This window comes from Uranotaenia lowii, chromosome 3 (assembly GCF_029784155.1).
Source record: "Uranotaenia lowii strain MFRU-FL chromosome 3, ASM2978415v1, whole genome shotgun sequence".
Lineage (NCBI taxonomy): Eukaryota > Metazoa > Arthropoda > Insecta > Diptera > Culicidae > Uranotaenia > Uranotaenia lowii.
The window spans coordinates 305,064,074-305,078,854 of NC_073693.1; the positions used below are offsets into that span (position 1 = coordinate 305,064,074).

The 14,781-nt window shown below is 40.2% G+C and overlaps 1 protein-coding gene across 1 annotated transcript; it reads right to left on the bottom strand.

Moving 5' to 3' along the window:
• Positions 1-6,813: 6,813 nt before the first annotated feature.
• Positions 6,814-8,345, bottom strand: LOC129756972 (uncharacterized). Its single transcript, XM_055754049.1, has 4 exons — positions 8,207-8,345; positions 7,647-7,872; positions 7,407-7,576; positions 6,814-7,343 (listed from the first exon to the last, which is right to left on the bottom strand). The coding sequence occupies exons 1-4, from the start codon at positions 8,250-8,252 to the stop codon at positions 7,063-7,065; spliced, it is 723 nt and encodes a 240-aa protein (XP_055610024.1). The 5' UTR covers positions 8,253-8,345; the 3' UTR covers positions 6,814-7,062.
• Between the last annotated feature and the right edge of the window lie 6,436 nt (positions 8,346-14,781).

The following is a 14,781-nucleotide window of genomic DNA, read 5'->3' on the forward strand; positions in this document are numbered from 1 at the left end:
AATAGTCAAAATGACAGGATCAGATATGTTATAGTTCTCATGGAATTACATTTTTATATCATTCGAGACGTTATTTTTACGAATATTGGTGAACTGGTATAAGGTTACCAAGCTTATACTTTTCGATATGGTTCCACTTATCTACTAAAAACTGACTATATAGTTAAATGAAATGTATTCTTGAAAGTTTTCATTTAAAAGTTTACAATTATTTTCAAAAATGGCTGTTTTCTGCGAAAAGGTAATAAATTTGATGCAAAATTGATGAACTTCACTCTTCCTGCCCAATACTATGTTGTGGTGGTATATCTGGCTGGTCTGTACACTTTCTTAAATATTGATCATTAAAAAAACATATATACCAATCAAAATCAATCAGAACATGAATATAAATTAAAAGAAAACAATATAAAACTTTTTTTCAAATTTTAACATGAAAACTACCATCATGGTTGAAATTTATACGAAAAAAAATCGTTCAAAAGTAAACATATCAAAACATGTTAGATTATAAATTAAGTAAGCATAAAAAATGATTAATAAAAAATAAGCGTGCGAGAGAAATTGAGATGGTTTGCTTCGTCCGCCCGCACGCGCCCCTTCGTCGTTATCTCCTTCACAGGGCAACCTTTGCTTGCGAATAAAGCGTTTAGCGAAACATCGAAGTAACAATCGCTTTCGTACCATGCGATGTTGGCCACAAGTACTCTTGACTGATTCTCATAAATTCGGGGTTGTACCCCTTGGTGAAAACCTTAATTAAATATAATTATTTGGAGCTTGGCTCCAAATTTTTTGAAATGGTTCGGCATAAAGCTGAACCAGAAACAACTTAAAATAAGAAAGGCAATAAATTAGTTGGGCTTCCCAAAAAATTATTTTCCTCCCACACAGTTACTTTGAAGTCAGCAATTCTGAGTGGGAGGGATAGGTGTCGTTCCTCACTTGAACGCATCATTTGTGTAAGGTAGTGAGCGCGCCCATCGTGTCTATGACGTCATCTATAATTTGACGTCATTTATACGATAATCTAGATTTTAGTGATTGCTGGTTGTGGCTAGCCAGCCAAATTGACACGTTTTTTGGAGTGATGATTTGATGATAATTACTATGAAAATTTATTTTTCAAACTATTTTGTTTTTTTTTCTTTCTTTTATACATTGAAGAGGGAAAAAAATCAAATTTTTTAAGACAAAAATCATTTTTATTGTACTTCCCAGTTTCGCAAAAACGTAGTGACAAAGTTTATAAAAAAATCACACCAATACATACAAATACACTGACATCGTCTGAACTCGTCGAGCTGATTCGATAGGTACCTATAAAGGTATATCTAAGACCCATAATTAAGGATCTCCCAAATCGACCGATAACTATACCTTTCTGTAAGAAAGGCAAAAACGTGCGCATTGGCGTAATTTTGTGGGAGGTTTATCGCGGGAAACATCCTTAAGCACTTTGTGGAATGTGGCGCGAAGCATGCGTAATCGTTCTTCCACGAACGAAAGTGAAGAACATTCGCATAAATGGATTTTCAATTTCGCACGGAAAATCTGTCCAGATTCTACACCTGTGCAAAAAATCATCCGAAGTGTGCCTCCGAATAGATGTGATTTGGATTCCAGTTTCTCGATGATGGAATTCTCACTTGCTCTCCTCTTTTGTAACAATTCAGCTCCGGGATTTGATAAAATAAAATTCAACTTGTTAAAAAACCTTCCGGATTCTGCTAAATTTCGCTTGTTGAATTTATACAATCAATTCTTGGAGCAGAACATTGTTCCCGAAGATTGGAGACAAATGAGAGTTATTGCCATCCAAAAGCCTGGGAAACCAGCGTCCGATTTTAATTCATACCGTCCAATAGCGATGTTGTCTTGTATTCGGAAATTGATGGAGAAAATGATTTTGTTCCGATTGGATAAATGGATGGAAACAAATGGTCTCCTTTCAGATACTCAGTTTGGGTTTCGCAGGGGCAAAGGGACAAATGATTGTCTTGCTTTGCTGTCTTCAGAGATACAAATGGCGTATGCGAAACGTGAACAAATGGCTTCAGTGTTTCTAGACATAAAGGGAGCTTTTGATGCAGTCTCTATAGAGGTTTTGTCAGACAAATTGCACTCCCGGGGTCTGCCTCCTCTTTTGAACAACATCTTATACAATTTGCTTTGTGAGAAACGTTTGAATTTTGCTCACGGAGATATTGCAGTTAGAAGAACCTCTTACATGGGCCTCCCGCAGGGTTCATGTTTGAGTCCACTTTTGTACAACTTTTACGTAAGTGACATCGACAGTTGTCTCTCTGAAGGCTGCACTCTAAGACAACTTGCAGATGACAGCGTAGTGTCTGTCACAGGTTCTACTGAGTCTCATCTGCACAGACCTTTACAAGATACTTTAGACAGATTATCAACTTGGGCTTTGGGGCTTGGGATTGAGTTTTCTCCACAGAAAACGGAGATGGTTGTTTTCTCTAAGAAACATAGACCTGCTCAATCTAAGCTTCAACTCCTAGGAAAAACGATCACTCAATCGAGGTGTTTTAAGTATCTTGGGGTTTGGTTTGATTTCAAGTGCACCTGGAGAGCTCACATTAAGTATCTGAAAGGAAAATGCCAACAGAGAATAAATTTTCTCCGATCAATCACTGGCACCTGGTGGGGAGCCCATCCAGAAGATTTTTTAAAATTGTATCGAACAACTATTCTCTCATTTATGGAGTATGGTAGCTTCTGTTTCCAGTCAGCTGCCAAAACTCATCTCATCAAACTCGAGCGTATCCAATATCGTTGTCTCCGCATCGCTTTGGGCTGTATGCACTCAACGCATAACATGAGTCTTGAAGTTTTGGCAGGCATACTCCCACTAAAAGATCGATTCAATTTATTATCACTCCGGTTCCTCATCAGGTGCGAGGTCATGAACCCATTGGTGATTGTAAATTTTGAAAGGCTACTTGAGCAAAATTTTCAAACCAGATTTATGTCTGTATACCATGTCTTCATGTCCATGGAGGTGAATCCTTCTTCGTACTCTCCAACTCGTGTTTTCATCCCAGACTACGACAACTCTTCTGTCCAGTTTGATTTGTCTATGCAGCAGGAAATTCGTGGAATCCCGGTACAACATCGTTCCCTTGTTGTTCCCGGGATTTTCTTTGCAAAGTATGGACACGTCAATGCTGAAAAAATGTACTTCAACGATGGTTCTCTAATAAACGAGTGTACCGGGTTTGGAGTGTTCAACCAAGTATCCAGTGCCTTTTATAGCCTGCAATGTCCATGCTCAGTGTATATCGCTGAATTAGCAGCTATTCATTGGGCTCTGGACAACGTGGCTTCACGACCTGTTGAACAATACTATATTATAACAGACAGCCTTAGCTCTGTTGAGGCTATTCGTTCAATAAAGCCCGGAAAGAATTCATGGGCTTGTGATATAGCTGAGTTGGCAAGTCTGTTGTCTCCTGAGCCGATGTCCGCGAGTTCGAGCCCAAGAGTAAACATCGAACACAGTTGTACCGGATAAGTTTTTCAATAACGATCCGCCAACTGCAACGTTGATAAAGTCGCGAATGCCATGAAGATGGTAAAACGACTATAATCGAAACAAAAAAAAAAAAAAAAGAAAGAATTCATCGTACTTCCTTGAGAAGATACGAGATATTTTGAGTACTTTATCAAAACGCTGCTTTTCCATCACCTTTGTTTGGGTCCCCTCACATTGTTCGATAGTAGGCAATGAGAAGGCAGATTCACTGGCAAAGGTGGGTGCAATGGAAGGTGACACATACCAACGGGAAATCGTCTTTAAGGAATTTTACTCTTTGGTTCGGAGAAACTCTCTTCTCAACTGGCAGCGAAAATGGGACGAGGATGAGTTGGGTCGGTGGCTCCATTCCATTATCCCAAAGGTAAGTCTTAAACCCTGGTTTAATAGATTGAACTTGAGTCGAGATTTTATTCGAATATTTTCCCGTCTCATGTCCAATCATTATTCCTTAGACGCGGTACTCTATCGTGTAAATATTGCTAGCAGCAATTTATGTAGTTGTGGCCAAGGTTACCATGATATTGAGCATATTGTTTGGTCGTGTGAGACCCACCTTGTCGCCAGCTCGAATCTTATTGACTCCCTTCGGGCCCGAGGGAAACCACCTAATGTTCCAGTGAGAGATGTGCTAGCTGTGATAGACTTGGATTACATGTTTGAAATCTATCTTTTTCTAAAAGCTATTGATCTCCACCTGCAATTCTTTTTATTTTCATGTTTCCCTTTCTGTCTTCTTTTGCCTTTAAAAAACTGTTAGTTTTAAGCAATCAATTGTAAAAATCAAATCGAGTTTGGCTCCTTCAAACTTACTGGTACGAGCCGTTTCAAATAAATAATTGTTAAAAAAAAAACTTTCGAACTAACACTAATTCGCTCGTGGTGGTTCCTTAGCCGATGCCACAAATCATAAGGACTCGCGGCGTTTTGTACGAGACTGTACTGACTTTCCTCGATACATAACTCTTTTGTTGCCCGTGCTTTTGTATCGTCTTTGCTCCACTGCACAGGGACAATTTTCGGCTTCGGGGAACCAATCATATACCACAGTTCTTCGCGAATTAGAAGCATCTCCATACCAAACTTCCAGGAGAGCCAATTTTTGTCTTGGACTTGGACACTTTTTCGACGGGGGGGAACAATCTTCCTACTGCGGTTGCAAATGTAAACTTTTCGACCGAAATTAAATCCGCTGTTTTCTCGCACTTTCGAGCTCCGGAACTCTTAACTTTCGCGAGCTACTCTGAGCTCATCATAACCTGTGGGCAGAGTGAACACTGCACAGGAACAAGAGAAAACGATTTATAATTGTTGTTGATAGCAAGTACAAAACAAGAGTGAAAAACGTGGTATCACCAGTTTGACGTTTAACGTTCTACATTGATACAAAATAACGGGGCACAGTTGCCAGTTAAACAGTGCGGCGTCTGAAACTTTATCCAAGCGATTTTCACTAAAGGAAAGTATATTCTCATAGATTTGTTCATGTAGGACGGAAGATATTGAAATTCTTCGCGGTTTATAAACTTTTTCCCATTGTGTGATGGTTTTAAACTTAAAATTTTCAAATGTTTTCAAAAATTTGCTTTATATCATCTTATAGGGTTTTATCGCGCTCTAAAAATGATAAACAAATAATTGAGTTCATTGTTTTGAAGGTTTGTTGTAGGAATTTGTATGTATTTTGAGCTATAAGAAACATAATAAATTTTCTGTGCCAAGAAATAGCGAACTTCTGTGATTGTTAAGAGTGCATACTAGACTGCTCCAAATTTGTATGGGAAATTTGAAACCTGTGAAATGCGCTGCAGGCTAACATTGATTCAAGGCCTAGTACAAGATCTCTTGCCAAGTTTGGGCCAGATCGGATCACGGAAAGGGGTCGCTCAACGAGCCTGGAGTGTGTTTAGGATTTTCAGACATTTTGTTCGGGAGAAAATGAAAATTAACTTTTTCATCAATAACTTAGGTTTCTTTTGGCCGATTTCCTTTGAATACGATTATGGCAAATATTTCATCCAAAGACCGCACTTCAATTAGGTTGAAGATAAAAAAGTTTTTAGTCTTCAAAAACGGGCCAACTATTTTAAGGGTGATATTACAATCACTGTTAGTGAGGTATCAAAATATTCGAACATTCAAATTGAAATGAATGCAATTTTGTCAAATAATGTTCGATTTTAACCATGCTTTAGATTGCAAAATCTTTAGATAAGCCAAGCTCAAGGGGAGAGCTGAATTACTTGATTTCCTTTTCTTTTTTAGAGAAAGTTACCCTTTTAAAACCCAATATTTTTCTAGGTGTGATGGACTTGGACTACATGTTCGAAATATATTTTTCCCTGAAAGCTATTAATTATCGTCTTTAAATCTTTTAATCCTTTTTGGAAACATTTAAAGACTGATTAATAGGTACATTTCTATGTTATTCTTGTTAAAGTTGTTTCACAAATAACTGATTGTTTTTTCGAAACATAATAAAAAAAAACGCTACAACTAAGAGAATCTTGAAATCGTAAAAAAATGTAAAAGAAACTTTTTTTCGAAAAATTAATGCATTTCGTTCAACAAAAGATGTTTAAAATCATAAAACTATAATCATCGGTGAATTTTTCAGTGAAATAAAAGGAGATTAATTTTCCCTAAAAGATATGAATAGGAGATCAAGAAGTCCAACTCTTCCCTACAGTTTCGCCTGAACTACTCTGTACTATAATCCACAATCTAATATTCGACAAATCTTAAGATTTTGAGATCTAAAGCACAAAAAATTGTTTAAATTATGTGCCGGTCGGGGCGGTTGAACATTTTGATCTTCATTGACAGTGATGAATTAAAAAAGGTTAGCCCATTTTTTTAAATCTAATAACTTTTTTTTTATCTTAAATCTAATCTAGGGATGAAATATTTTTCATAGATTAGGCTTAAGATAAACCGTATTCAAAAGAAATCGGCCGAAGGAGACCAAAGTTATTGATAAAAAACTGAATTGTCATGTTCCTCCTGAACAAAATGTCTGAAAATCCCATACAAACTCCAGGCTTGTTGAGCGACCCCTTTCCATGATCCGATCTGGCTCAAATTTGGCATGAAATATTTTAATAGGCCTACGATCAAACTTAGCCTGCAGTGCATAACTTTTTCAAAAGTCGCGACATTTGGGGTACTTTAGTGCGTACTTTAATTTGTCCAAGCGACAAATGACACTTTACTACAACTATACTCAAGTGTGAAGAACATATGCACAGAACAAAAAATGCTACAATTCATCCGAATATATTACTTTGAAATTAAGCAACAAACGTTACAAGGAAGTGAAAGTTTCATAGCGAGCGCGTACTTTATTTTGTCCAGAACTTTAAACTTTTAGCAATTCTTTGATTCGAACTTACGAAATTAAGTTATCCAATGTCTGATAATTCGAGTGAGAAAATTGAGTTAAAGAAATACGCTTTACGTAGAGCTCACTGACTTCTCCTACGTTATATTCCTAAATTAAGAAAAAAAAATCACTTAAAAGGAGCAATTTCAAAGTCTTCCTGCTGGGGCGCCTGGCAGCCACAATCGTTGGCCTTTCTGACTTCTTTCAACATCGCGTCCATTATGCCCGTCGGCAGCTCCAGATGGTCCACGCCACAGGCCTCAAAATTTTCCATAACACAGGTGCGAAATTCCTTCAACCTCCGACAGGAAAGATCTAGCGGCGAAGATTCCATCAACGGCACACCACAGCTCAGCAATATCTCCGGAAAACGGTCCCCGCACATTTCGTAATCTTCCGGGATAAGTTCTAAAATGTTTGGTAACATTGAGTTAGCTTAGCTTGGAAAATGAGACAAATATCCGGACTGACCCCTTATGATGGAACCGTCATTCCGGCAAATCGTATCAATAGCGCTTGCGATCATTTTCCGGAAAAGAAGTCTGACCTCTCTAAGTTTGGTATCACCGGTACAAATAGCCAACGTATCCAAAGGGTCGCTGAAACAAGAAGTTGCCATCGTTCGGACTCTTCTGCAATACCTAGAGCCAGAAAAAGGAAAAAGAAAGTTGAATTTTAAAAGTATCGATCTTTTTCACCTCGACGTTGTACTTGTTGATAATTTGCTTCTTTGAGGCTCCATCCAGTGCCTTCCAGTCCACGCTTTCGTCCGCCTTGTCGATGTAACGCATTACGCATCGCTCAATGTGAGTCGTATTTTCGAAGGAACGCTTCATTTTGAGGATGGCTTGGTTTGACTTGGTATTTTCGTAGCACCACTTTTCGAAGCCCTGCTCCATATCCGAGGACGAGGGCGGTGTTGCAGCAAAACTGACAGCTGGAATTCGCAATCAAAAGATGACATTAATAATGACCTCAAGTAAATTAAAATCTTTGTGTACCACGTTTTTAAGTTCTTTACAAAACCTTTCCAATCTCTACAACACATTTTAGAGAGCCTACATGGACGAATAATTCAACTGAATCAAAGCAACTACAGTGGTTGAATTAAAGGGAATCTTTTGATTGCTTTGATTCATTTTCGAATCTACCTCAAGTTTCCAATAAAACGATCCTCGACCCCTAGGCTCACAAAACAAAGTTCTCATATTTGGAGCACTCAACCATGCTATTTTAAAATATTTAAAATATTAACAAAAAGAAGCTCTTACCTGCAAAAATTGCAATCACCAAAAACGAAACAGGAAACCTCATCATGATCGGTAGTTTCAGGGGAAAACTTTGCTACAGACTAAAGCTGATAACGAGAGCTGAACTTGAATTTGACGCCATTTGGAATCGTTATCGCCAATCGTAACGCAGAATCACACTGTCGATCACAATTTGCTAGCACGAATAGTTCAGACTTGTGGAATGTTTGCATCACTTACAACAAAAGTTCACAAAATTGAATGTCGAACGGTGTTTTTCTTTTAGGTAGGCATCTCTGAGGGGTTTTCCTTCGGTTGTTTTATTCAGGAAAGATTAAAAAACAGCAACATTGAACGTCATAAACGGGTGTCTATTAAACACAGAGTTGATTAAAACTTATAATAAGTGACCAACCACAAAAAATATACTTTGTAGCTTATTCGAGTTTCTCAGTTTTTTGTTCATTGCTAAGCTTTAGAAATATGTAACTTCATGTTGCGGATTGTTAACCTTTGTTAGAATCTCGTTCTGCCAGACTGAACCGAATCCCTTGAATTTTGTTTTCCAATTTACTTAAGTGAATGTTAGGACTTTTAACATTTAACTATAAAAGATGCTTTATTTTATTGCTTGACTTGGTTCACTCTGGCTCAACGAAAAAAAACCATTTTTCAAGCATCAGCCATACTCGTTGGGTGCTGCTAGTAAATCGCCTATTAGTAGGCTATTACGTTTAGAACAAATTGCCCAGTCAAATGAACGTGCATAGGTGCAACTGGGTGCAAACATAAGAGCAAGTTCACTGGTGTTGGGAAAAAGTGGTAGAAATTTTGATATTTTGAAAATTTTACCAACCCAATATGTTTTCAAGATCTTGGGGCGTTGTATTTTTTTGCAACACTGTTTCTATTTCAGCCGTATGTGTTAGAAATATTGCTATTTTTGCATCACAGCATGCGAAAATACAACACGTGCTGTAGAAAAACTAGAAGACCACAGATCTTGAAAATGTTTTTGCATGGCAAAATTTTCAAAATGTGCCGTAAGTGTCAAAATTTCTAATACTTTTTCCCAACACCAGTGAACTTGCTCTAATAAAACATAATGAAATCGATCAGTATAACCTCCACGGCTAGCGAATGGTAAACAATGTGCAACTCGAGACCCCATAAACCCAACCTTCGGGTAGTGGTCGTATCACCTCTTGTCTGCAACTCCGATTCTCTACCTCCCCGTGGTGCTAGCTGGGGTGCGAGCAACCTTAGCGGAGATCGGGTACCCAACCCCGGTGGATGCTTTGGTCGCATGCAGACTGAGTCAGGGGGCTTCGTACGCGTCTGTTCTCCATGTCAGGGGCGGCGTGCGGAGTGCCACAACGTCCTGGTGTTGTTCGGGAATGAAGCCCGTGACTACAAAAAACATAAGCAACGAACAACGAACAACAAATTTTGGATGGAAATCGGCAAAGACCCACGCGAGGAAAAGGGAATAGCAATTGGAAACTTGAAACATGGAACTGCCGATCTCAAAATTTTGTAGGCAGTACCTGTCGTAAATCCAGGATATTCCATCGTCAGTATTTACCGTCTTCTCTAGGCTGTTGATGTTCACACTATAAAATCCGAATTAAGAATGACCTTTCCGCACGAGCGCTGTTCTTTTTAAAGGAAATTTGTCCGCGCATTTCGCTCAAATGTGTTACAATCTAAGTAGTCCGTGATATCCGATTATCTCATTTCCTCTGTCCGTCAGATGGTTCCTGACCAGAATTAAAATCCAAGAAGTTTTGGCTTTGCTCTTTTTACTACCTAATCTGTATCCTACAGTACCCACGTGCGCTCCAACGAATTGAAAAGCCGGAAATTCGAAATCGTAGCGCTGCAGGAGGTATGCTGGAAGGGCTCCACGGTACGAACGTACCCAGATGGTCGTACCATCTACCAGAGCTGCGGCAACACACACGAGCTTGGAACAGCTTTTATAGTGATATGAAAGATGCAAAAGCGCGTGATCGGTGGCCGATCAACTCACGAATGTGCCTGTTGAGAATCAAGGGCCGATTCTTCGACATCAGCATCATCAACGTGCACAGCCTTCACCTCGGAAGTACCGGTGACGACAAAGACGAATTTTACGCGCAGCTGGAGCGTGAATACGACCGTTGCTCAAAACATGATATCAAGATCGTCATCGGGGATTTTAATGCTCAGGTCGGCCAGGAGGAGGAATTTAAACCGACAATTGGAAGGTTCAGTGCGCACTAGCTGACCAACGAAAACGGCCTCAGACTTATAGATTTCGCCGCCACCAAACGATCGGCCGTACGTAGTACCTTTCTCCAGCACCGCCTTCCACGCAAATACACCTGGAGATCACCGTACCAAACGCAATCGCAGATCGACCATGATTTGATAGACAGCCGGCACTTCTCGGACATCATCGACGTCAGATCCTGTCGAGGCACCATTATCGAGTCAGACCATTATCTGGTGATGGTGAAGATTCGCCCAAAACTCTTCGTGGTGAACAACACAAGAAACCGGCGCCCGCCGCGGTTAAATATTGTAAGACTGAAGCAACCTGAGATCACGGCAGACTACGCACAATCGGTCGAAGCAGCGCTGCCGGCAGAGGGTGAGCTTGACGAAGCCCCTCTCGAGGACTGTTGGGATACCATCAAGACAGCCATCAACAGTGCTGCGGAGAACGTCATCGGTGATGCGAACTCGACGGAACGACTGGTTCGACGAGGAGTGTAGGAGGGTGATAGACGAAGAGAATGCCGCGCGGGCGGCAGTAGTGCAAAGAGGCATCCGTCGAAATGTGGAATATCACCGACAGGATCCAGGAGAAAAAGCGCCGCCTGGAGGAGGAGGAGCTCAAAGAGCTGGAGCAGCTGCATTGTTCCCAAGAAACACGAAAGTTTTATCAGAAACTCAACGCATCACGCAAAGGCTTCGTGCCGCAAGCCGAAATGTGCCGGGATAAGGAAGGGGCATGCTGACGGACAATCGTGAGGTGATAAAAAGGTGGAAGCAGCACATGAACACCTGAACGACGCACATGCAGGAGATCAAGACGGTGAGGGAAGGTACATCGCCGACATAGCCAACGACGTAGAGGAGCCACTCCCAACGATGAGTGAAGTTAAGGAAGCCATTCGCCAGCTGAATAGAAACAAGTCGGCTGGAAAGGATGGCATCGCAGCTGAACTCATCAAAATGAGCCCGGAGAAGTTTGCCGATTGCCTACACCGGTTGATAGTCCAGATCTGGGACATAGAACAGCTACCGGAGGAGTGGAAGGAGGGGGTAATATGCCCCATTTACAAGAAGTGCGACAAATTGGTCTGTGAGAACTACCGAGCGATCACTGTCCTCAATGCCGCCTACAAAGTGTTGTCCCGAATCCTACTCCGCCGCCTAATGCCACAAGCAAACAGATTCGTGGGAAGTCATCAGGCCGGCTTCATGGAGGGACGGTCTACGACGGACCAGATATTCACATTACGGCAAATCCTCCAAAAATAACGGGAACACCAAGTCCCTACGCACCATCTATTCATCGACTTTAAAGCCGCATACGACACGTTCGACCGTAACGAGCTATGGAAAATCATGGACGAGAACGGCTTTTCTGAGAAGCTGATCAGACTGATCAGGGCGACGATGGATGGAACGCAGTGCTGTGTGCGGATTTCTGGTGAATTGTCGAGTTCATTCGAATCGCACAGGGGGCTTCGACAAGGTGATGGTCTATCCTGCATGATGTTCAACGTGCCGCTAGAAGGTGTTATTCGACGAGCGGTGGGCGAAATGCGGGGCACGATTTTCAACAGATCCAGTCAACTTATCTGCTTTGCTGATGACATTGATATAGTCGGCAGATCATCTGCGGCGGTTGACATCTACCGCAAACTGAAACGCGAAGCAGGAAGGATTGAATTGATGATTAATACATCCAAGACGAAGTACATGCTGACCTGCGGATCCGAGACCGACCGAACCCGCTTGTCCAGTAATAACAAGGTCACGATCGACGGCGACGAGCTGGAGATAGTCGAAGACTTTGTCTATCTCGGCTCACTGGTGACCGCAGACAATGACACCAGCCGTGAGATCCGGACGCGAATTATCAGCGGAAGTCGTGCCTACTATGGACTCCACAAGCAACTGCGGTCGAGAAGACTTAGCCCTCGCACGAAGTGTAACCTGTATATGACGCTCATTAGACCGGTTGTTCTTTACGGGCACGAGACATGGATATTGCTCGAGAATGACCTGCGTACACTCGGGGTATTCGAGCCACGAGGCGTACACACCATCTTTGGCGGCGTACAGGAGAACGGAGTGTGGAGGCGAAGGATGAACCACGAGATCGCGCGACTCTACGGCGAACCCAGTATCCAGAAGGTGGTGAAAGCTGGCCAGATACGCTGGGCGGGACATGTTGCGCGAATGCCGGACGACTGTCCTGCAAAACAGGTGGTCGCTACGAATCCGGTAGGAACAAGACGAGCGGGGGCGCAACGAGCGAGGTGGTTAGACCAAGTGGAGCGTGATCTGGCGAACGTGGGGTGCCCGAGAAATTGGAGAACGGTTGCCATGGACCGAAATTATAGGAATTATGTTCGTCAAGTTATGTCGTGAGACGGTATAGGGGAGGAGCGGGCTAAATGCGCCTATTAAGCAGTACACTGATTTTATCAAATATCACATCGAATATGTGTACAAAAACTTTATTCACGTGTGCAAGCATCTGTTTTCTACACATTGGAGTAATTTTCATGTTAAAATTTTCTTCTGTTTCCAAGAAAATGATTTTATTATAAGTGTTGTCTAAAATGCCGAACCTCAAACCGTGCGGGCTAAATGCGCCTATTTATGTTTTGAACATAATTTCTGTTTTTTGGGCAAAATTTCCATATAATTTTATTGAAATTGCTAGATAGTAATAATTTCCGTACGACAAAGCTGAAGTTTTATTAAAATCTATGTATATTATAATTTTTTGGAATAAAACAAAAGTTAGGGTTACCATACTATGGAGGAAGTTCATCCATGAGAAAAACTTTATCAAATCTGTTTTTAGATCTTCAATTCTCTCTTAAGATGTTATTCAGAACTTAGACTTGAAGGTTCAATGATAAAAATCATTTATTTATTCTATTTAACCTGTTATTTTAGGATGATGGCATTTTACAAACATGATGGGGGCATACAAAAACACTCTATTATTCCACCATATAATCATTTTTAAACCTTCACAAAAGCTGAAATATGTTTAATTTCTAAAGTTCATTTGAGTAAGAAACAAAAACCATCCTAGTTTTTGTTTTCAGCTTCTTTACGAATAATTTTTAAAAGTCGAAATATTACATCAAAATGTATCAAAACCTTGTATGATTTTTTAAATTTTTTTGAGTTTGTAAATTCATAAAATTCTTTCTTGCCTTATGTTCTAAGCATATCACCCTCAAAATGCATTGGTCAGATAAGCTGTCTAGTCAGCCATTTCATCAAACAGCCGTAGGGTCATTTAACCCGATAGGCCCATTTAGGAAACCTTTCCCCTACTATGTAAATAATAAATAAATAACTCAATCGGACCGGTCCGATTGGGGAGCACGTGCTTTGCCAATCTATCGGGTTGGATGTATGGGTGAACGTAATTGCGCCTCTCGCTATTACTTCTCTCAGCCATTCAATTGATGCGGGACAAAGGGTCTAGAACGCACCATTGAAGCTTTCCATAAAATATGCTCTTGGCTCATTTACAACATCTTTCAATTTTCTTCTATTAAGCATCTGCTTTGTCTATCCGTCATTTAATTTCAATCTGTAATTCTTCTATCAAGAATTTTCGTAGTAAAAAGTTCACCGCAATGCCATTAAACTATCATACAATAATAATCAACGGTGACTGTTCGTTAAAAAAAATCTTTTTATTTGTACGACGATTTCATGCACATTCTTAGGCACATCTCACTTCACTTCCAACCACTTGTTTTCAGTTTATTTATTTCGTCAAACTTCGTAGACTACAATACTTAAAACTAGTTAAAACTAATGTTATCTATTATTTTGTAGTTGTAGTTGTAGTTTTAAAAACACATTAGTAATTTCAACACATCATAATTAATTAAACCCGAAAATGTTTCCGAAATTGTACTTCTTTAGATGAAAAACCTACTTTTGAATAGAAAAAAAACTCCCCTGCGTCCCCTGCAAAATACGGGGGATCACTCCACGTATCTTTGCAAATCAATTAACGGTATTTAATAATTTTCAAATTTAAGATTTCCCAGGTAGAAACTTCCGGATTGCAACATCAGTTCAGAATAATATAAATAAACTAGTAGACCCGGTAAACTTCGTCTTACCATCTTGAACTTGGCGTCGATTTTCCATTTTTTTCTTCGCTGTTCAACATAAAAAAAGCATCAAATGTTAAATTATTAATAGTCTCGCTTTCGTGAATATGTCCTAGTCTTTTTTACATATCCCTTCTTACCGTTTACTCAAATTGTCCTGATTATTCTATTGGAAACAAACCTAAGAAATTTAACTCTATTTTACGGGTCTTTACATAAATT

Coding starts and splice junctions, on each gene's coding strand:
- LOC129756972 (XM_055754049.1), bottom strand. CDS start 8,252: ATGATGAGGTTTCCTGTTTCGTTTTTGGTGATTGCAATTTTTGCAG. Junction 7,577..7,646: donor AAGAAGCAAATTATCAACAA/GTACAACGTCGA, acceptor TTCTGGCTCTAG/GTATTGCAGAAGAGTCCGAA. Junction 7,344..7,406: donor TGACGGTTCCATCATAAGGG/GTCAGTCCGGAT, acceptor CAAACATTTTAG/AACTTATCCCGGAAGATTAC.